The 22,599-nt window shown below is 44.0% G+C and overlaps 1 protein-coding gene and 1 pseudogene across 1 annotated transcript; one reads left to right on the top strand and one right to left on the bottom strand.

Moving 5' to 3' along the window:
* Positions 1-8,135: 8,135 nt before the first annotated feature.
* On the bottom strand, positions 8,136-22,373 carry galnt12 (UDP-N-acetyl-alpha-D-galactosamine:polypeptide N-acetylgalactosaminyltransferase 12). Its single transcript, XM_035182806.2, has 10 exons — positions 21,390-22,373; positions 19,282-19,451; positions 18,516-18,705; positions 18,075-18,260; positions 17,804-17,921; positions 17,307-17,483; positions 15,396-15,527; positions 15,069-15,179; positions 13,178-13,333; positions 8,136-11,473 (listed from the first exon to the last, which is right to left on the bottom strand). The coding sequence occupies exons 1-10, from the start codon at positions 21,776-21,778 to the stop codon at positions 11,336-11,338; spliced, it is 1,767 nt and encodes a 588-aa protein (XP_035038697.2). The 5' UTR covers positions 21,779-22,373; the 3' UTR covers positions 8,136-11,335.
* Positions 21,017-21,125, top strand: LOC118125314 (annotated as a pseudogene).
* Positions 22,374-22,599: the final 226 nt, after the last annotated feature.

Below are 22,599 nucleotides of genomic sequence, written 5' to 3'. Positions count from 1 at the left end.
ATGTCAGCACAGCCGTCAATTTGGGGTTCAGTATCTTGCCCAAGGACACCTCAGAATATAGACCAGGGATCAAACCACTGACCCTCCCTGTAGTGGAAAACCTTCTACCTCCCTTGCTTCTATTCCCATGCGAGCATACACACACCTGTTGAGCAGGTTTCCATTTCCTGTGTGTGTGTGTGTGTGTGTGTGTGTGTGTGTGTGTGTGTGTGTGTGTGTGTGTGTGTGTGTGTGTGTGTGTGTGTGTGTGTGTGTGTGTGTGTGTGTGTGTGTGTGTGTGTGTGTGTGCCTCAGGTGTCCATTAAGCTCCCCCTGCCCACCACCCTCTGGTCTTCCAGTCAGCCAAGCATCAGATCAGCTGATGTGGGGGGATCGATAAGCAGGCAGGCACACTCTCTTCATTAGGAGTCCCCGGGGCCAGGCCACCTGCCACTCACTCACCGGCTCCACTCTGGCAGGAGCCCCGTATCGTGCCTCGGGCTGCTTCCGCTCAATACGCTGTGTTTCCATGTCTTTTGCTGTGTGTTTGCTTTGTGACAGCGTGCTGGTAGAGAAAGAAAGCTACATACTGTACCTGCCACTGCGCCGACACTCATCAGGACTAATATAACACTCTGGCATCCAGCGGAAGATGTGCAGACACCAGCAATGGATGGGATGAGCTGCTCGGAGGCTCTGCAAGACTGTGCATGTTGAATGCAAAAATCAGGAGGCACAATGGAGTGATGATAAGGATAAAACAGTAGGATAAAACAGTTAAGTAAAAGAGTAAGTTAGTCCAATGAAAGGAAATGGAGAGGAGGTAGAAATGTGTCTTATCCATGAGTGAATTCCACTTGCTTGAACAATACGTCCATTAAAAAACCTTTGAAACTACAGTTAAGGTTGCACACGTGTGGGAGGGTGAAAGGAGAAGCATTTTCCTGTGAAGTCTCCTCATGTTGTTTGATTCAGAGCTACTGAAGTAAATCAATTCAGTGTCTGTAAATTGGATTGTTTCTGTTCCTGCGCATTTGATAGATGTTTGAGGCAAAGCAACACAAAACTAAAATGTATTCATGCGGGACGATTCAAAATCAAAATGCTTTAGGCTAATCATAACTTGGAGGAGTTAATCAAAGAGTGGCTGTGGGAAGCAGTTTCGAAGTAACCTAGCCAACCGTGCTGGCACATTCAGCTCCCCCCCCCCTTCAACATCGCACAGAGGTCTAATAGCTGTGGCACTTGAGCTTGATGAAAGCATGGCGATGAAAGCAGAGTTAGGTGGTAAGAGGAGTCGGCCCTGCTCGCTGCCACTCCTCAACATGTCTGCAGGCTCATTATCAGCAAGCAGGCACAACGAGCGCAGTCCTACATGTACCGTGTGTACCGCGACCTGCTGAGCATTGCTCACCTGTCACTGTGGTGCGCTATTACTCAAAGAACTGGGCCTTTCTACCGAGCGGTGTGAGCACTTGTAGTTTAGTACTCCGGGGAGAAAAGAAAGCTGTCCTATGCATTTTTTTTGTGCGTGCGGCAGATGTTCTTATCCCGGCAGGGTTATGTTTTCACTTTCTTTTTCTGTATCAGTATAGGAGTGCAAGGCCATCTGAGACAATGATGAATGCAATTAATTTTATAACATACCATTATGTGACACATTTCATTTTAATCGTAGATAAAGAACATGTGTCTCTAATCCTTCGTTAGGCTTTTGTGACCTGGTATTATGTATATGTTTCATTGCAGGATCCAAAATCAGGTTGCTTAGAAAACTGGGAATCCACGGGCAAGTCCTGCGCCTGATCATAAAAGAAACCTCACGGATTGGAGAACGCTGCAGCCAATGATCGCAACTGGGCCTGAAAATGATAGAGACACACACCTTTGGTCTGATCAACCTGTGGTGGGCTCGAAGGCTAAAACAATTAATAATATACAATATTCTCATATATAATTATACACATACACACATGTATATGCAACTTTATGTACAGCAACTAGCCCCATGGCCCCCTCTGCAGAAGGGCCCAGGGGCAGGAAGGCTGAGTCTCACCCCTGAGGTTAGAAAACAAGAGCAATTAGCGCATCATCTGACAGTGGGACTCCTCTGCTCCTTGTCTCTCCGCTGAGAGATTTCCGGAGCCCTGCGATGTTGAGCCTTATCGATCGGCACGCTGCAAAGGTCAGTGACTTGGCTCACTGCCGGAACAACCCCCACCCCGCCCCACCACCCGTGCGCTGGCATTCAGTGGAACTCTGCACCCACAGTGATCCGCTGCCCGACTCGGCTGGCACCACGCACCAGAGGAGGCAGCAGAGGAGCAGAGGAGTACCCTGCTGCTTGTGTAGGGGGAAACACAAAGTTAACCTTTTCTCTCATCGCTCAGTGCGTTACATTTCAGAAAACTGCTTAACTCTTGTTGGCCGTAATACCACTATTATCTCTTCCATACAACATCCTTTATCCAATGGTGACCTACACTAAAATGTGAGTTTAAGGATTAATTCTTAAAGGTATAGTGCTTCATTTTCGGGAAGTAAAACTCTTTATTATGGTCTATCCTAGAGATAAGTGCAACAGTAACAGCTTGGACCTGTCATGCCATATTTACGCTCTATGTTTTTCATGAATGAGCCTTGGAGGTGCTGATGTATTTCGGTCAGTATTTATGCTCAGCTCACCGTACGGACATGATGAATTTAGGAAGTAAAACGAGTGGTCGCGATAAAAACAAGTGGGAGGTTCACCACACTGACAGACCTCCTCTAATGAAAAGACTTTATCAACTCTAAATAAGCCATCAGCTCAATGACTTAGATGATTAACACCATGTGTATGCTGCATCAATCAGTTGGTTGTCTGTCTGACCAAGCACATCATCATCATCACTAATGAATTATGCACAGGCAGGAATTTCTCTTTCCTATTTATTTTTTTTGCTAGACTTGCCGACTGCTAACTCTTAAGCAGGCGACTGCCTCTCTTTTAAAATAACATTAGCCAGTTCTCAGATGCTTGAGCTCGGAGCTCGACTGCTTCCTGCTACCCCCCCCTCTCACCAGTTTCTTATCCACTGCCTCTGCACCAACAGATAAGATTAATACAGTAATTAATTCCCTGGCAAGGAAAATCATGTATAAAAAGTGGATTTTAATTCAGAATATGTGCGGTGACACACTGGAGAGTAAAATGAAACCTAAACACCAGCCTTCTGGAGTTAGGTGCGCAGGCAGCACAGTCATGCATCCTCATGTGTGCATATTGTACATGTGGAGGACCATCACTATTAACACAGGCTGCTGCTGCCGCTGCAAAGTGATGAGGCGTCTAATTCACACTCGACTACACCCAGACAGCGAGGGATCTGTTCATTTGACCTGCATCGCTACCCCCCTTAAGTGAGAAAGCCCCTCAAGAGAAGGCCGACTTTAATTTAATCAAACACTATGAAAAGCTATGTTGACGTCTTTAGCGCTCCGGATCGGGAGCACATCAAGGTGTAGGATTTATTTCTCCTCCTGGGAGTGATGAGAAAACAGCATCAGACAGCAAGATCTCACTCAGCCGTTTATGAGCGGCTCAAATTAAATCTCTGATGTGTCTATAAACAACACCCCCACTGACTCGTCTCATAAAGTGTAGGAAAATAATTCCTCCACTGTACCTCAGGAAGTCTACAGTGACATAAAAAGGCTTTTAGCCAGAAGGTTCAGCTCAGGTGAGCCGCTGCAGGGATGGACAAATCGGGTTTGTGCTGAAAAACCTGAATTCAAGAGAAAATCTCCGAGAGTGTAACGGAAAAGTGGTTCCCTGTTTAATACTATTTGTAAAATATCATTTCTATTGTGGCCCTGAGTCCTTAACGAACAACAATTTAAGAAAACACATGCAAATGGAGACCTTGTGATCTTCATCAATTTAACAACACATGCACCGCAAATAGAAAATGCACTGCATACACTCACAACACAACTAATGAATACAGCTGGGACACTTTAGCCTGCTAATTCAAATAATCTGACGAAATAGATTTAATTGTTTGAGAAGCAGGCTAAGGTCATGCATTACTTGAATCTGCTGGCTAATAATGAGCGTGAGGCTAACACATAACACTAAGTTAATATCTGCAAAAAATATCAGCATCATGCGATAACAATGTTAAAATGGGCTTTTATCTCATTTTCCAACAACATTGAGGGATCTTCAACTTGTAACTTCACGAGTCACAAACCACAGCAACGACAAGCGCGTCTCAATCGTGTTTGTTACTTTTTCCGCGTCCCCTGGAAACGTCTTCTGTTGTATTGTGAGTATTTGCAGCTTATTTCCTATTTGCCTCGCATGTGTCCACTTGCTTGTGTCATATCTATTTGCATGTTTTATCTTTAGTTACAGTGCACTGAGCTCTCAGGGCCACTGTGCATTTTTGCGAATACATTATGTCAACTCTACAACTGGGTGAACCATAAAATAAAACATGTGCTGGAAAGGTTTAACAATATCTGTGAGGAACACTTGACTGATCCGAACTAAGGTTGATTGAATGACGACAACATTCATGGAAAAATAAAAGGATTTTGTCCAAAGGAAACATACGCAGCCTACGCCTGTGTTTCCCCCAGGGGGATAGGCCGTCCATTTGGCAAGCAATCAAGTAATCTGATGAAGTGAAATGAATGGGAGAGGGGTGGAATGGTTAATCGCCTGTGGAAGCATTTTATCTAGTAGGAACATATCAAAGAGGTATTCTGTCAATGTTCTGTAGGCTATGTCGGGGGAGCCTGTGAAAAATCACAGTCTGCCCGGGTGTGAATCACTGTGACTCTGGTGTTCTCTTCAGCCGGATGTATAATCTTTGCCAAATATGATTTACTCCGAGACAGGTTTCAACATCACATCTGACAGGGAAAGAATACTCAGTGGAGAGCGGATCAATCTGCCCGAAGAGTCAAACTTAAACATGAATCTAACAAATGCTCGTAAATCAAGTCACAATCGCACAAACTGTTACCTTGATTCCTATTTATAGCCCCGATCCCTGTCATCTACATTATAGATGACACATACTCGTATTTCCGGGCTCTGCCATGTCCATTTGCTGTGGGAGAGGAAAGAGTGACAGACTCCAGTTCTCAGCAGACAAGTGTGATATGCGCTGTGACTCCTGCTCCTCTCCCTCACCATGGAAATGCTCCTCATAATTAACTCTGTCGGCAGCGTCGCCAGAAGTATTACACACGATTTGCATTCTTCGACTCTGATGTATTACAACATTAACAGGTGGGAACGACAAGTCAGAAAATGCTGCTCAAAAACAGAGGTTTTCAAGGTTTTGGTGAGTTAATGAAAATTAAGTTTGTGTTTGTGTGCCTTCACCAACCAGTCCAGTTTTAGTCTACATACAGTGCTTTTCCAGACTCATATGAGATCACCGGGACCTTTGATCTTTGACCACTGAAATCGAATTGGTTTATCTTTGATTATAAATTCCACAAAGGCAGACTTGAGGCATCATGTTCAAGACGCTAAAATTAGTGAGGCCACCTTGACTTCTGACCTCCAATTTCTTATCAGTTCATCTTTGAGTCTGAGTGAACATTTTTACCAAATTTGAAAGGATTCCCTGGAGATGTTCCTGAGATAAAACGTTCACAAGGCAAAACAAATGAACTTGACCCTTCACCACCAAAATCTAATCAGTTCATCTTTGAGTCCAACTGAATATTTGTGCCAAATTGGAAGAAATTTCCTCAAAGTGTTTGATCAGGAAAGACAGACAACCCAAAAACGAAATGCCGAACATGTTTAATCTATGTCATTTTGATGTTTTTAAAAAGGAAATATGTTCAGGACACAGCTTTTATTTTGGGTAGTAATGGATAATGAGAATCCACCTGATGTCTGTCGTATTCACCGCCCTGCGACACAGCACCGATAGTCAGAATCGTCTGAGCAGCAAGTCTGAGCAAGTGACGAGTGACTCATTATCAAGGACCGGTCCACTGATGTCATTTACAAAACTACGGGCCACTAATTTGCAGCGACACTTCTGACTGTGGAAGTAATTGAAAAGGGTGAGATATTATCCACAGTCGCTTGAATAATACAGATTCTCATCTCCTTGTTCTAATGATTCACACTTATGTTTAAACTGCTCAGAATGAGGATAGGGGTCATGAGACTTTTGAATTAAATCATCGGTTCATTCACAGTGCCGTGTCAAGCTGTGTGTGAGTTGAGGATTGGAATTCCCGCTCCGCAAAAGGTGACGAGCGCAGATCCTTGAGGTTCTCGCCTGCGTCATGTTTCAGAACCCGTTGTTCCTCGTGTGAGATCCTGGTGAGGTCCAACTCTGCTGAGAAAACAAACTAAAAAGCACAGTGGGTAGCTCAAGGCAAGCGAGCAACAATCAATCTGCCTTTGGTGCTGCATTGGCTGGTTTCACAGACATGGATTAGAAGAGCTTGGTCCGACGCTGAAGAAGGCTTTCAGCAGAAAAAGGATTTAAGTCGAGGCACGTCTGGGAAACTGGTCCCTGAAGTATTTGGAGAAACTCTGAGTGCATCATTTGAAACAAATGATTCCTCCCATGCTTGACGTGCTCGAGCGTTACTCAGTGTTCTACAAATGCATATTTTTTTAGGCCGATAAACACCTTAAATCTTCCCTGCTAAACCCATTCGATGTTGCCTGTGTTTACAATCCTGAGCGTCTGTTGTGTTGAAAACAGCCAAGGTTAATTACTGTTTGTCTTTAGCGTGCTAGAAAAAAAACAGATTTCCACGAAATTGATGAGCCAAAATGGAAATGGTACACACGATCCAGCAAATAGCCCTGTAATGTTTCTCAGACATAACTGATGAACTGTAGAAGAGTCGGTTGTGGTTATTTAAACAAGTTTGCCGAGTGAGAGAGTCCATCGAAGTCTTGCCGCTCTCTCCGCTGTACGATCCCCCTCCTCGGATGCAGGGTGGTGGTGGTGGTGCATATGAAATGCATTGCTATCTCTGTATCTAGGCCTCACATGTTTGCTGCACCGTCTGGAGTCCCTCCTGAAAGTGAAAGTGTGTCATCTAATGTATGCAGCCAACAGCCACTGCTCCTGAGCTGTTCTGGGTATTGGGGATTACATAAACCCAAGCAACATGGAGTATGGAAATCTCGTCTTATCGTTGAGTGTGTGCGTGTGTGCGTGTGTGGTTTCCTCTCACTCCCTGACAACTGAAGCAGCAGCATCTCCAAAGACTTGCACCATGGGGAGTCTTGTTTTGCATTATCATTAAAGACACATATGGGCTGTGAGAGACCTTAGAGCAGCGTGTATGCCACACCAGAGGAAAAACTGGGTCTATACGTCACACGCAGACCAGAATCAAAGACGCCGTTTCTGTGGACGCGTTCAAGATATTTCATAGCCCTAGTTTCAGAGGGATGCAGCTAAAAGATAAGGGAGAGGCCGCGCTAGAGACAGCAGCCTCACCGCCTTCTGTATCACTGCTCCTCACTTTCCTAGGAAGCCGCTGTGTGTCGGGGCAGCGTCTGTCAGAATGTGGAGATTTTCCATCGGAGCATGTCATCCGGAGCAAGACAGAAACTCGCTTGTCTCATGTGGTGATTTCAGAGGGGCACAGATATTCCTTTTATTTATGGCAGTGTGGAATTTTTCCTTTTCTAGTTCTTCCGCATGTTATATAAAGATGGCAAAACCCAAATATCCATATAACATGTACTACATTTTCATGGCTTTGATTTAAAGACACAGTCCACACCGGGTATGTCCAATGAAACAAACAGCAGAGCATCATCAGTGAGTGAGTGTTCAGGGCAGAGCGTCAACACCACGGGAAACGGAGCGACTTCACACAGGGAGGACATTTCACTCAGCAGCCGGGAATCAAACCAATCAGATGTGGTCGGAAGATCTCTCTCTTTTTCTTTACATATTTCCCTTCAGGTTTTTTTTTCATTCATGTCTCCATCACAGTTAAATGTGGATGATACCATCTTCATGGAGCCACAGGTGGTGCAGACTGAGATCACAAGAATTTCGAGCAAACTCTGCTGTGTTTCTAACGTTGATGCACATTTTAAAAGAAATAAAACGGAACATTAAAAAACAAAGAACACAATGAGGACACCCAGGTAATACAACATTCAACATTGCTTATGTGTTTACTTTTTTTGACCCACAATTAAAGAAGTACATTGACATCAGATACGGCCCTTTTATTGGATCCAAAAAAATACAAAAATAATGCGAATCAAATCCTTCACTTTCCAAATAACAATATAAGGCCACTGGAGTTATTAACAGCATCGATACACCGGACATGGTGTTGAATTCCAGCATCAGTATTTGTGCATTATTACCACTTACATCATATAAAAACTGTCACCACTGGGGATTTTGAACAGAGGATGTACATGCAGTTGTAAAACAAGCCCTGCTTGGTCCATTCGTGTAGTGTGACAGTACAATCAGCCACTTTACTAGTTCAAGTGCTCCGTCAGATCCCTGGAATATCACCACCCTTTTACGACTAAGTATTGGTTGACATAAAAATCACAATATGACCTGCCAGAGAGATACGATCTCCGACTGGCAACTACCAATTTTACTGCAGCTGTGTGTACAATATCAAATTAGCATACAATAAAATTGCCCCCCTCCCGTATGTAGGACATGTCTGGAATAACAGATGGCCACGCGGAGCAATAAATAACTCCTTTTTTAAAATAATGGGATGGAATATTTATGCTGCGCTCGCAGGGTAAAGACACAAGCTGAAGAAGATGGAAACGCTGTCACTTCCTAAGTGTTCAATACATAAAGCATGAGCGCTGTATTAAAAGAGCTATTTCACTTGGTCCTGGTGAAACTGATCTCTCCGCATGACATTGACTGAAGCAGCTTTCCTCACGTCTTAAAACAAGGAAAGCTAAGCCACAGACAGAGAGAGAGATAGAGAGAGAGTGTAGGATTGCCAGGGACCATGCACAGCTTGGAAATCGTTTCAAACAACCGGTTATTAAGACTTTCCCCGGGCATATGGTGCTCTCCTATTAAGACCGAGATCAAGCACTGCCACCACGCACAGTCGGGCCCCTTTTAGCCTTACCCGCAGTCCTGAGACAGATGCCTCTTCCCCTCCCTTTGTGGAGCTGACCATAATCTTCCTACTGGTCTTTTGGTCCATTCCATATATTACCAAGCATTGCCTCCAAAATCATAAACCACTTATGATGCCAGCAAAAGCCAGAGCCATGGACCACTTTATCCTCAGGGACTTATTCTCTGCCCTCATCCTACTCAGTGTTTTTACCTCATGATACTGTTTCACACTGCAATAAAAGTCAGAGTGGTAAGTAACGCACATGTTCTACTGTCCCTTTAGACTTGTGAGTGTTGACATGTTCCTGCAACAACTCAGCATACACTTCACAATAATATATGACTCTACATTTATTGTACTTAGCAAAGGGAGGGATTCTGATTGTACTCAACTCCCAGTTGCAGTACTGGGAAAATCATCTTTTCCCCCATCTCCCATTTATCTTATTGTGAGCGTGCATTCCAAATCAATAGCAAAAAAATCTATCCGATCATCCCGTAACATCCATTCCTAACAGAGATCCCATGAGACTGATGAGCCGACATCCTCTGAAGGTTAATGTAAGGAAGAGGTCACAAATTGCTTCATTCAGCCTCCTCCATTATCTGCGTTTGCTGTCAAAAACTGTACACTTGATGACTACCGTTCATAAATCAAACCTCAAGCCTGCGAGTATACAAGTGCTCCCTCTCTCTCTCTCTCGCTCTCTCTCTGAGGAGGAGGAGGAGGATTCGGCTGGCAGGAGTCCAAAAGATAAGTCCTGCGCCGCACACCTCCGACAGGGAGAGGGAGAGGTGGTGATAAAGAATTGGGAGAGGACCAGAAAATCAATCAGAAAAGCCATCTGCCATCCCAGCACTCTGGAGACGCCGCCGACAACCGTGTACTCCTCGGCTGCGTTTCCCTTATTCCCTCTGCACGGCCTGTGGGACAGTCGCAGGAGTGACCGCAGCTCCGAACCGGGGGATCTATAGTTGTCTAATTCTGATGAATGGAAACACAGTCTGCGAGCACGAATCAGCACCAGAGTAATATGCATTTGCTCAAGGGAACGCCTTGAAAGTCACAACTGTAACTACTGCGCTTTGTCTCATCGTGTGACAAAATAATACATTCAGCTCAAGAGCTATTCAACTAGAGGGATGTCTTAAAATCAAATTATAAGCTTTTAACGTCAGGCACTTTCAATGGGTTCCAAGTGGACAAGAAGGATGAGGATGAACAGCATCTGCACTCATTAAATTAAAATCTTCCCACGTATTCATCACTAAAGTCGAGAAATGTCTGCAGCGAAGCTACGGAATAACAAAGTCTCATCTACCAAATACATTATTTAAAACATAGTTGACACCACATGAATTAAATCCCTAAAATATGGCTATGAATTCTGAAGCTGCAGAAGCAAGTACCCTGTCTTTAAAACGAATGACTACAAAGGTCTGACCGACGACCCATGTCCTTTTCCCCTCGGTAAAAATTTGCATTTCAAGAATACCTCAGCAGAAGCAGAAAAAGAGGAAGAATTGAGTTTCTCCTGTTATCAGTAGTTTGGTGTTAAGTGTAAGAGTTTAAGCACTTGCATAATGCTTCTACGCCACCTGTATGGAAGAGTAGCAAGCACTCAAAATGTCCTGAAAAGGTTCCTAAAATACCTGAAGATTTGTCCCACTTTTCTCTTGACAAATAGAAAGGACAGCAGGGAGAGAGGAAAGTGCAGCAAAGTGCATTGGCCCCCTCTACAGGAGAAGATGCCTCAGGATGCGGACTCTGAAAATCCCTGTAATGCCAGCCACTAACTCATGGGTGTGAGGACAGAGGTATTAAGCAGGTTTTCTTTTTCCTTTCTGATGGAAGCACAGTGTTTGTCCATGTCTGCTAAATTAATGTCATTCTGTGGTGTCATTGTGTTGCACAGCTTATCACCGATTCTCAAACATCCCATTGACACAAAAAAACCCCTCATATTCCAGTAGACTCCTGTCTCCCAGCAACAGCATCCAAGAAAACAAATATTCCCATATATATATTTACAAAAGTGCTTCAGAAGGAAAGTACTTATCAAAATAATTTCCCAAGGACCAATTCAATCCAGCCGGCAGAAAAATATGCATAGGTTGATGTTTGAAGGAAGCTCCGATGCTTCCTCCTTTGGGCTCCTTTCAGGGCAAGGCACACATATGAGGAAAACATTCAGTAATTCACTCCACTGATATCCCTCCTCAGGATATTGGCCGTTACATTAAACTCTCTCCTGAAAGAACCACTGCTGGTGGGGGCTGCCCGAGCAGGGCTGCAGCGAGGGGGCCGGTTTCCCGTTGTCCGTCTTGTCTACCGCCTGCACGCACTTCTGGCTCTCCTCGTGGTACAGACTCCCGTCCTGAAGACAGCAAACAGCCAGAGTATGAATAAAGAAGTGTATGATTATAGCACTAAAAACAAAATAGTTACTTTCTGTTTGATCACTCAAATGGTAAAGTAGATAAGAAATATTATAACTAACTACAATAACGAATGCTACTATAAATACATAGAGAACACATATAGCTGCTGCTCGGTTATGTGTGTCACCTCTTCCAAGGAGGTAATGTTTTCGTCTTGTTTGTCGGTCTGTTAGTTAGCGGGATTACGAAAAGACTACTTGACGGATTACCATGAAACTGGGTACAACGATGTAATGGGTCGGGGAAGAGCCCGTTACAAAAAATGAGCGGATCCGCGCATGTGGAAAATAGCACTGCACAGTTATGAACTACGTATGATGTCTGTAGAATTCGATCTGGATTTTCACTTTCACACATGAACAACGCAGCCGGAGATTCGCCGCTCAGACGCTTTCACAGCAACACAGAAATCCCCGGAGCGTTCCGGCAGGATGTAATGTATCAATTCCGCTGCGGAGATCACGTGTTTTTTGTTTACACCCGATCAACACCGGTGTCGGCCCTTATCACCAAAATCTCTCGTGAAATCTTCAGTGTCTTCTCAATGTGTGGCTGTGCTTTTTCATCCTGACATATTTGTTTGCTTTTGTTTTGTTTTTGCCCCGATCGATCTTCCCATGTATTCATCCGCTTTTTCCGTTTGTTTGCTTAACCCTCTCTCCTCCCTCCCTTTATTGTTCCCTTCTCTCCTCACTCTTCTGCCTCACTGTTACATCCATTCAGTCTTTCCTGACTCCATTTACATTTAGATAGTGTTTTAGCTACTGACGATGGTTTCGAATACATGCTAAACAACGTCCCCCCGCGCTGTGTGGACGCCCAGCTTGGCTTTGCTCTGTGATTTACAGTTTAGTATCGCCCAGGCTGACACGCAACATCTGTGGAGCCGTGCAGGGATGTCCCTGACGTGACTAAGGAATGAATTTGATTTTGGGCCTTTCAGGGGCCTCATGAGTCAATTCTCTCAGTTTAAACACTGGAATAAAGCACAAAATATTTCTATTATTAAAGGATAAATTGTACATGAAATAAATCCGCTGATTGTACAGTGTTTTCTCATCAATTATACATACAGTGTATAATATATGTTGCCAAAAAATCTATTCAACTGTGAGATTCCCGAAATTATTCATGAACTAAACAAAATTTTCAAGAGCAAGAGAAATCAGGACGAGGACGGGTTTGGAATGATGGGATGGTGTGGATTCGGAGAACGAGGGAGTCAGTGTTTGTGAGTTTTAATTCTCTCTGGGAGTCGAAATTCATGTAGGAAAATAGTAAAATAACGTGGGACGATTAACAAAAAGTTAGAAAACTCAAAACAAAACCAAAAAGCACCTTATTTCCACACAGTTTGGTTTCGGGTCCATAATTCTGTTTCATGTACAGATTTTGCCCCTAGTGTTCAACACACAGTACTGCATTTCTTTTCTCACGGATGGATCGAGACGCCAGCCATGGGAGACGTTGTTTGTTGAGAGACATTAAACACAGATCACCACGGAAACATCTCTTCCGCTGACAGAAAGTGTCTCAAAACCTCATCCCATCCTCCACCGTCCTACGTCCTCTCTCACCACTCTGTGCTTAAATGTGGATTTCTAAACACAGACATAATGAACAGATAATACACTCATTACCTCTCGGAGGACGAATTTCTGATCTACAGGAAGCGGTTGGCCTCGTTTTCTGCACGGCTGGAGAGTCAGGTAGGTGCTGATGTTGTCACCTTGGACGCATCCAACAGGCTCCCTTGTGTTGTAGCGGATCTCGCCAGCTTCGGACATTTCAAAGAACTGCGGGAAGAGATGAGACAGCCGGGTTTCAGTCTAAAAATCAAATGGTGTAATGTCGAATAAAAGATAAATGGAAACATTTCATTTGTTTTAAATCTCACTTGAAATTAAAGAAATCTAAGTCGGAGCATGCTCTTCCCTCTTCACAGGAAAGTTGGTTCAACAAGGAGGTAAAGATTAGATTTGCACTCCAAGCCCTTTCTTGAGTATCTGAATATAATACCAACTTGACAATGACCCCCCACCTCCCTCTCTTCCTTTGTCAAGTAATATCCTCCACCTCCCAGAGCCAGTGGGAGGTGGAGGTTGGTTCAGAGTGGAGGGAAGTGCGGGTTGGCTCATGTTGTTCTTATCGTTAATACGTCTTATCTGTCAAATTAGAAACTCCGTATAATCCTGACATCTTACAGGAATCATTGTTTATCATCTATGATACTTAATCAATAAAAAGGTCTAAAAGTTTTTTTCTTCACCCCAGCTGATGAAAACAAGCTGCATTATGTTTTTGCAATAAGTCAGTTATAAGAGAATCTGTACATACATACATATGCATGTGCTGTATATATGTGGCTCATGGGGAGACTATATATATATATATATATATATATATATATATATATATATATATATATATATACACACAGCAAGAAAAAACATTTACTTATGTGAATGTTTCTTTTAAAACACACATACTGTATATATATATATATATATATATATATATATATACATACACACACATATAGCCACACAGACTCTGAAGGAAAGTGTGGACTAAGTGTGATTCCAACATGCAGAGCTCGCCCTCACGAGGCAGACAGCACCAGCCCTGCAGAGCCTGCTTGCTACAGACAACATCGGTGTGTGTCCACAGAGGGCTGCTGGCATAACAATGGAAAATTCCACAGTGTTTCCTACACTACTGACAACCACAGAGGATAAAGGTGTTGGGAGCTACATTTTTCTTTGTATCAACAAGGCCAACACATCATTTTTCAGCTTGGGACAGGAGGAGCTACTCCACTATTCCCACATTTGTAAGAAAACACAGCTACAAACCCTTGATGTGCTGTGAAAAAAAGAGGGTTGTATCTCTGCTTTGAGGGAGACTGAGCAGACATTTAAGACCGTGATGACTGCTTTGTTGGGCAGATAGAAAATAGGGAGGAAGAGAATGACAAATTAAATTACAAGAGAGCAGAAATTAAAGAGTGCAAGTTTAGAAGGGAGCTAAGGAGAAGGAAGTGGAAGGGATGAATCGGAATGAGGCTCACAACTGGGCCCGGTGACTCTTGAAGATCAATATCTTTCTTGTGAAGATCCATATCTTTCTAATGAATCAACTGCAAATCATTGAAGGTAGTAATACAGGAAAGATTTTAGTTGAATTAAAATCAAACTGAATTAAAATCTATATAAATCTAAACCTAAAAACTATAGAAAATGTTGTTTTGATAAACGATCCATATCAGTGACATTAAACAAAACTTGAATGGCACTCTTAAACCATTGAAAGTCTTGGCGTTCATCACATTGGGTGTTTAGCCATATATATGCATTGTTTTCTAGGTCACATAAAAACACCAGCCACCAAATATAAAAGACTCGTTCTCAAGCACAGTTGAGATAAAGAGGATCAACATTTCAAAAGTTAATATGAAAACATTTCATGCTGATTACACTAGACTGAAGTGACATGGTGTGGTCTGCAGCCTGAAAGACTAACACACAGTACCTGGTTCTGACCCATGCCGTGACACTCGTACATGATGACTCTCTGGCCCACCACGACGTTTTCATCTAGAGGATTGTAGTCAAAGCAGTTGGATTTGCCTCGGTTTTTAAGCTGCAATAATCAAAAGCAGATATATCGTTACGTATTTCTGGTATACAGCTTACAACGGCTCGTACAGGGCTGAGGTGGAGAGGAAATATCACATTTTCAATGCATTTGTTGTTACATCTCTGGTCCCGACCGCTCAGCTGGATTGAAGGCAATCGAAGAGGTGATAATTGGTAAATTCATTCTTTACTTTCAGCCTGGCGACCGCTGTGTTCTCACCATTCCAAACATGCCTGGTCGATCCTCTGGGATGTGAATATCGGGGTAAATGTTATCCAGATACCACCTGAAGTTCTTACAGCCAAGCCTCTCTCTGAGCATCCGCCGCTCGGTCACGTCACCATAGGCCTCCTGGAGACAAAAGAACACAAACGATAGTTCTGCATCATTATTGTCATTCAACCTTTATGCCTTAACACGCTGAGACTCAAAACAATATCAAGAAGAGCTGTAATGAGGATATTACATCATGTTATGTATCAGTCAGTATAAAAAAAAAAGACCTGATGTGTGCACGCTCAGACAGCCGCATTGTCATCGGATGTGTTCACAGCATCTCTGTAGCACAATAGCACCACCTATAGCTGTTCCATAACTCTGCATGTTTGCAATACATCACAAATAACACACCCTCTAACAGAGCTCCTAACAGCAAACCTCTCCTACATTCTAGTCAAACAAGTGCAGGTGGATGAACCTGTATATATAATGAAAACAAAGACCTTCATGCATACAGTACACATTCAGGACACACAGTGATCAACATGCTCATTAACCGGTGAGCATGTGCTCGCCGAAAAACCTCTCCTGCTGGGAGGCGGCGCCGCAGGACGAGGCTGGATGACGGTGGTTTGCCTCAGCGCGGCTCTAATTGGCCTTTCATCAATGTGTTTGGTCAAGAGAGTTTCCCGAAGGAGAAAGTCTCTCGTCAATGCGAAGAAGAACTTTGGATCATAAGAGGACAATGAGGACCTGGGGGGGGGGGCACTACAGTGTATCAGGCCAGTGAGGGGAAAATGAAGGACCAATACAGAAACTATTTAAACACTGTGATGTGAGGGTGACTTACTGACCAATATACTGGATTGTCATTTGACTATCCAGTATATTGGTCAGCAAGAGGTCACTGAAAAACTAAACTGAGGCACTAGGGGCTAAACTGATGTACACGAGGGGCAGAGGAGGAGTCAGTGGGAAAACCACAGAGACACGTTTATAGATATTTCAGGATCCACTCTTCTGCCTGAATCATCCCTGAAAATGACACTGCTGCATTTTCAATTTAGTTTATTTTTCCTCATTACTTATTCAGTAAAGAGTTGTTAAGCTCACTTGTCAACATTCATCAAACCCCAACACACTGTTTAGTTTGTTAAGCCCTGGGGAGGGATGAAACAGGAATTACCTGTATCAGACTGCAAGGACATGTTACCATTAAACTGACTCAGTTATCTACACTGCAGGTTGGGAATGAATTCAGGACGAATGGTGATTATTTATCTCTGAATACGCTTCAACAGAAATAGCAGAAAATGAAAACTGTTAAAACATCACAGTGTTTATGTGCACATGTGTATGCTGTTGTAGTCAAGCAGTGGTTTTTAATCACGCCAAAGGTTTGGAGAGGCTGCCTCCTCTCAGAGAGATGAGCGCCACCTGATCGGTGTTTAACTGCACTGTCACACACGCACACATGCGAAGGCAGGGCACCCCGCGGGTTAGCACCGCTGTCGCCCCTTATCAAGGACAGGTGGGTGACACCCGCTGGCACTGAGTGACATGGAAAGGTGGTAATCACACACCGGAACGCCCTGCCACCCCTGTCACCTTGGGTGTCAGCTGCTCATGTATCCCAAGTGTCACTTAATCAGGGGAGCTTTTACGCCACAGCTGTAGTGCAGTGTGTTTGTATTTGTGTGTGTGCAGTCTGAGAGAGAAAGGAGTTCATGTAATTCCATACATGTGTGTGGAGGACTGAGAATGTGTCACTTGTGAAATTGAGTCATTAATCAAACAGATGGATGCAGCTACAAAAAAAAATACACAAAGCTTTCACAAAGAAAACACATCACTATCTATTAGAAATGCCAGAATGGTTGTTTTTGACATCAATGGCACCATCTGACTCACCAGTCGTGCGTGGGGACTTCGATGGTAGTAGACTTCTTTGAAATTGTCCAGCCAGACCTCGGCAGCTCTCACACTGTTTGCCAGAGCTTTGCTCCGTGAGTACGGGGCCTTTTTAGGGAACACGTGGCCCACGTGGGAGCATGGGTGGACCTCCAGGGTTCCCCCACACTGCCAAATCTAAAAGACATCAACAACAACGCCCTGAGGATTGAGTGAGCGTCACAGCCATGAATCATTTCAAACAGGCAACACAAAGTACGCCCTTGTTAAATGAGTTGGAAACATATTAAACTGTTTGGACATTTTTGCACCAACCCAACCCAACCCAACCACAAACGCGTTTGTGGTTAAGCCAAACACTAGACCAGACCAATGTGCAGAATTCTACCACTAGGTGTCGCATTTGATCCAAAGGACACTCCAGACAATGAAGGAAAACTGATTTAGTGTTTTTATTAGATCCTATGTGTGTGGATATATAGAAAATGATTTCTTACCCTGAAGGAAAACTCCAGGTTCTCTCCTCCCCACACCTCCATCCCTGTGTCATACGTTCCCAGGTATTGGAAGTACTTCTTGCTCACAGCAAACAGACCGCCTGCCATTGTTGGAGACCTGAGGAGAAAAGAAAACATTCTGACAATAGCTCTCCTTCTGTATATAAATAATAACTAATCTGATGATCTCAGTGTGAGGTGTAGCACCAGCTGGCAGTCGTGCTAGAAGCCTAACCCTGTGCAAAGTTATGCTATAATACATGTGCTGCACCTGATGACATCAGTGGGTGAGCTACGGCGTTTCTGCTCAGACTCTGGGACAGTGTGCCAGGTGAAGACCAACCGCCAATCAAACCCCCCAATCTGAGGTTCGCCGGGGTTGCCAAGATACTGGAAGTTGTTCCAGTCGATCACGTCAATGACAGGACACACCACAGCTGACGGCTCCTCTTTGATCCTTGTGGAGAAAGGAGAGAAAAGCTGTTGACAGTGGGAGAAGTCGTCCTCTCAAATGTCCGAGCGGCGACTGATCATGCTGAGTCTTAAGTCAGCTACAGCTCTCCTGTAGCTGGCTGGTAGAGATTTAGTGTTTCACTCGTGACACACTCCAGCTGGGCAAGAACCACAGTCGGTCGAACCACAAGGTGACAATTTCCTGATATGTGAGAAACAAGAGTCGTTGCTTTTCTTCTCCGCTGAGGGTTCTCCTCACCTTTGGAGCAGGGGCTCTAACCAGCCCACGTGACACTCGCAGTGGCAGTCCAGGTAGGTCAGCACATCACCCGTGGTAATGGATGCCCCTAGCAACCGGGCCCGCACCAACCCCTCCCTCTTGGTGGCGCGGATCAGACGCACCTTCCTCAAACCTGAGATGTACTTTTCCAACGGCTCCTTCAGGTGAGCTTCAGGGAAATAGAAACAAAGAAACAAAAAAACCTCAAATAAGACATCTGAAACATGTGCTGTTTTCTATATGTGTGTGTTTGTACTGAGAGCAATGGTTTCTCAAAATCTCTTATCACGTTAAATGAATGAGACAAACAAAGAAAGCAAACACACCCTGCATATGTGGGCAGTGTTCGATCATTGGGAGGGGCAGGCATTGTTTCATATATAAATTCCATGAGCTACTCCTTAATCTGTTGACTGAGTACAAATTTAAATACACTGATGTAAACATACTTCTGTTTGTATAGATGATAAAAAAGGGCCCTGATATGTGACACTGACGTCTGTGAGACTATCTCAGTGTGCACAGTATTAGATTACCCTTTATCCACATCTTAGTTTCACTACCTGTCACTTCTTTCCTATGTCCCATTTTGGATTGCCTAATTTCCTACATGTCTGACGGACAAGTCAGGCCGTCTCCTGTCTGTGCGCCTCCGTGTGTGTCTCCCCCCCGACATCTGCTCCGTCAGCCTCCCTGCCTGTCTGCCTTGTCAGTCGGTCTGTCACAGTCTATCCCGCGCACGTACCTTTTTCGCTGTAGTCGTCCACCAGCACCAACTCTTTCAGCAGGATGTCGGGGGACGTCTCCAGCACGCTGTGGACTGTCCTCAGCAGGGTGGACCAGGCCTCGTTGTAGAAGGCGATCACCACCGAGGTCGTTGGCAGGGTGCGGTAATCATACTTCAGGTCCCTGCACCTGAACAGGGAGAACTCGGGTGTTAGGAGAAGGAGGTTATAGTTTCACCACTGTATGTTTCTTTGTTTGTTACTTAGCAAGATTACGTAAGTTCACACTTTCACGAACATTGCGAGATAGGAAGTTTGTCAACATTTCATCCTTTGCCCAGAGAATAATTTATGTATCTAGTAAATATCAAATCTGGCATTTTTAGGGAAATGATATCTATGAGTGTAAGGAAATTGGTGAAGCTTGATTGAATTTAAGGAGACTGTTGGAACTCGGCAGAAGTATGCGCTCTACTAGTCTGACAGAAGAGAGGAGGGTTACATATGACAGTTACAAAACTGTCCCTGGACCCCCCCCATCCACCCACCTCTCTTCTCTCCCCCTATTTTTCTCCTCTCACCCCTACCGGTCTAGGCAGATGACTGCCCACACAAATAAAACTGAATTGAATTGAAGGAGTATGACAGTGGAGGTAACTGGGTAACAGGGTTAAGACTGCATACTGACATAATGCCAAGAGCTGGGAGCTTAAGATTGAGTGCTGATTAAAAATACCCCTGGATGACCTAGAAGAAGGAAGCACAACAGAGAGACTTTCAAGTTTGGAAACGTCAGTTACCAGGGCTGGGCGGTGAGAACAAAAATGTGATCAATGTACAAATGTTGGCATCAGTCCATATCGATGACTGTCGGAATAAATGTCACATTAATGTTTCTTTTAACTGAAGGTTGTGGTTTTGAACTCTTCCTCATGGACAGAGAATGACAAACACTCGATAAACAGAACATCTTTTTACAAATCTGAGGTGGATCAGTTATGCGCTACACAATGCACAAGTATTACATCGACATATATTGAATTTTTGTCATTATTGCTAGCAGGGGCACGGCCAAGGGTGTGGCACTGGCCCCACCTGAAACCTGATTGGCCCTGGAAATATCCCTGTCCTGTCAGTAGTCACTAACAGTAGAGAATTTGTTAAGAAGTTTTATTTTCCAAGCTTTTCCGAAGAACGCAATGTGCTTGAACACGGAACAAATGTCTAAATATATTCGATGATATGTTTCTTTGCTCAAAGTCCTAAAGCTGACAGTAAATCTCCCGTCCCCAACAGTAAATGACTTGCACTCGTTCAGCAGCTACAGCGTCTCTGAGGCAGTTAATATCGTTGAGTTTGAACTTTCCTCTCGACACCATTTCACGGTGATGATGACAGTTTGTGTTGGCACAGCTCCACCTTTAATGACACTGTGTTCCACCTGGTATTTGCATTATGAAAGGGGAAGGAGAGGTAATTGCCTATGTCCAGTAATAGAACTGCTGTTACAACATTCAAACTTTGCACCAAGTTAATATTAATATAATTTAATGTGAGACTTTGTTTATGACCCCTGGCCTTGTATATCTGCTTATTTCAGTTGGTTGTATTAGTTTGTGTGTGCTGTATGTTATTTTAATGATTTGTTCACAAATAAAGTTTATTTAAAAAAGAAAAACTTACAGTGGGTTCCACTTTCTTTTTGTGTTTTTAAAAGGAAAGCAGTGCTCTATATCAATTCATTGTCCACTATGTTTTGCTTCTCTGCCTTTTGGCAAAGATCAATTGTAGTATGTGTTCTTATCAGTTTAATATCTGATATGTCAATAAATGATCTATCTATCTAATTTGTTTACGACCCCTTGCTTTGTTTATCTGTTTATTTCTTTTTGTTTATTATGTTAGTTTATGCTGTTTTGCTCATTTATTGAGGAATACAGTCTATTTAAAATAGAACAGTAATAGAAAAGCCGTTAACACATTGAATGTTTGCACCAAATTCATATGCTGGTGTGATTTGAATGTACATATTATGTTAACTGTCGTTTTGTGTTGCATCTCCTGGTGTCATACGTCTGTTTGTATCGCGTGTCTGGTGAATAAAGGGTGTTGAAACAAGAGGGCTTACAGTGGGTTCCATATCTCCGGCAGCCGGCGGTGCAGTGACACTTTATCACTGATGTAAATGTTGATCTGGTGCTTTTTCAGACTCTCCTCCTCTTTTCTCTTCTCCTCTCCGTCCAGGTTCAGTTTGACAGCTCTGCCCATCTCACCCGGGCCGTCCATGTCCAGCGGAGGCTTCTCGTACACGGGCTTCTTCAGCTCCTCATCCCCCAGCCGCTCCCCCACCACCACCACCACCTTCTTCTCCTTCCCCTCCACCACGGGGGCCCCTCGCCGGATGGTGTCGCCCACCTCCCCGGAGTCCGGTCTGGATAATATGAGGTAGCCCACTACAGTGACACCGAGGAGGAGGACGAGGAGCTTGGGTCGGGTCCTTCTTCCGCAGGGTGTCATCGTGTCGGTCGCTTCCTCGGGGTAGAGCCGGGTTGAGGTTGCATGCCCCGGGGAGAGAGAGCTGCCGGTGCCCGGTGCTGCCGCTGCTGCTGCTGCTGCGGTGACCCTCTCACGTCCCTGCTCCTTCACCGACTTCTCAAAAGTTTGTTCTGCATAACTTCAGCCTCCATTAACGATGTGTTCGCGTTCCGTAGGAGAAGTGAGCACCCACAGTCTGTGGAGCGGAAATGTCTCGTTCTTTTCTCTTTTTTTTGTTAACTCGACGAATTTCGGAGCAGCACACTCCTCCTCCTCGTCTGCCTCTTCTTCCTCTTTTTCCTCCTCTTCCTCTTCTCCTCCCCTTCTTCACTTCGACACCGCGTTGAAGAGAAGTGTGAACGGATTAACTAACTCGGATTAGTTATCTCCCGGGATTAGCCCGCTACTTTAACCCGCATCCTCCCACAGGAGACGAAACAAATCCAGGCCAAATCAAAAGCACCGTTCACGTTTAGTTTCCAGCTAAACTAAAACACACGCTCGCGATTAGCTAACGTCGACATTAAGAAGTGACAACCTGTGTGCTGCCATTTCTTTAAAGTACTTAGTGTGACCCACGAACCTATACATTACCAAAATGCCAAGATAACACAGAATGCAGCTTCATTTCCGGTGCACGGCTCTCAAAAGGTAAACATCTGTATGAACAACACTGAAACTGAAGAAAATGCATTTTATTACTTTTCCTACAGCGACATGTTCAAATTATAAAAATCATATTAAATGAATAACCATAGTATTGGTTGAGAAATGGTTAATTTGGCGTAAATATGGTCTGATAT

The sequence above is a fragment of the Hippoglossus stenolepis genome, chromosome 17 (assembly GCF_022539355.2).
Source record: "Hippoglossus stenolepis isolate QCI-W04-F060 chromosome 17, HSTE1.2, whole genome shotgun sequence".
In the NCBI taxonomy this organism is placed as follows: domain Eukaryota; kingdom Metazoa; phylum Chordata; class Actinopteri; order Pleuronectiformes; family Pleuronectidae; genus Hippoglossus; species Hippoglossus stenolepis.
This window is presented reverse-complemented; position numbering and strand designations above follow the sequence as displayed.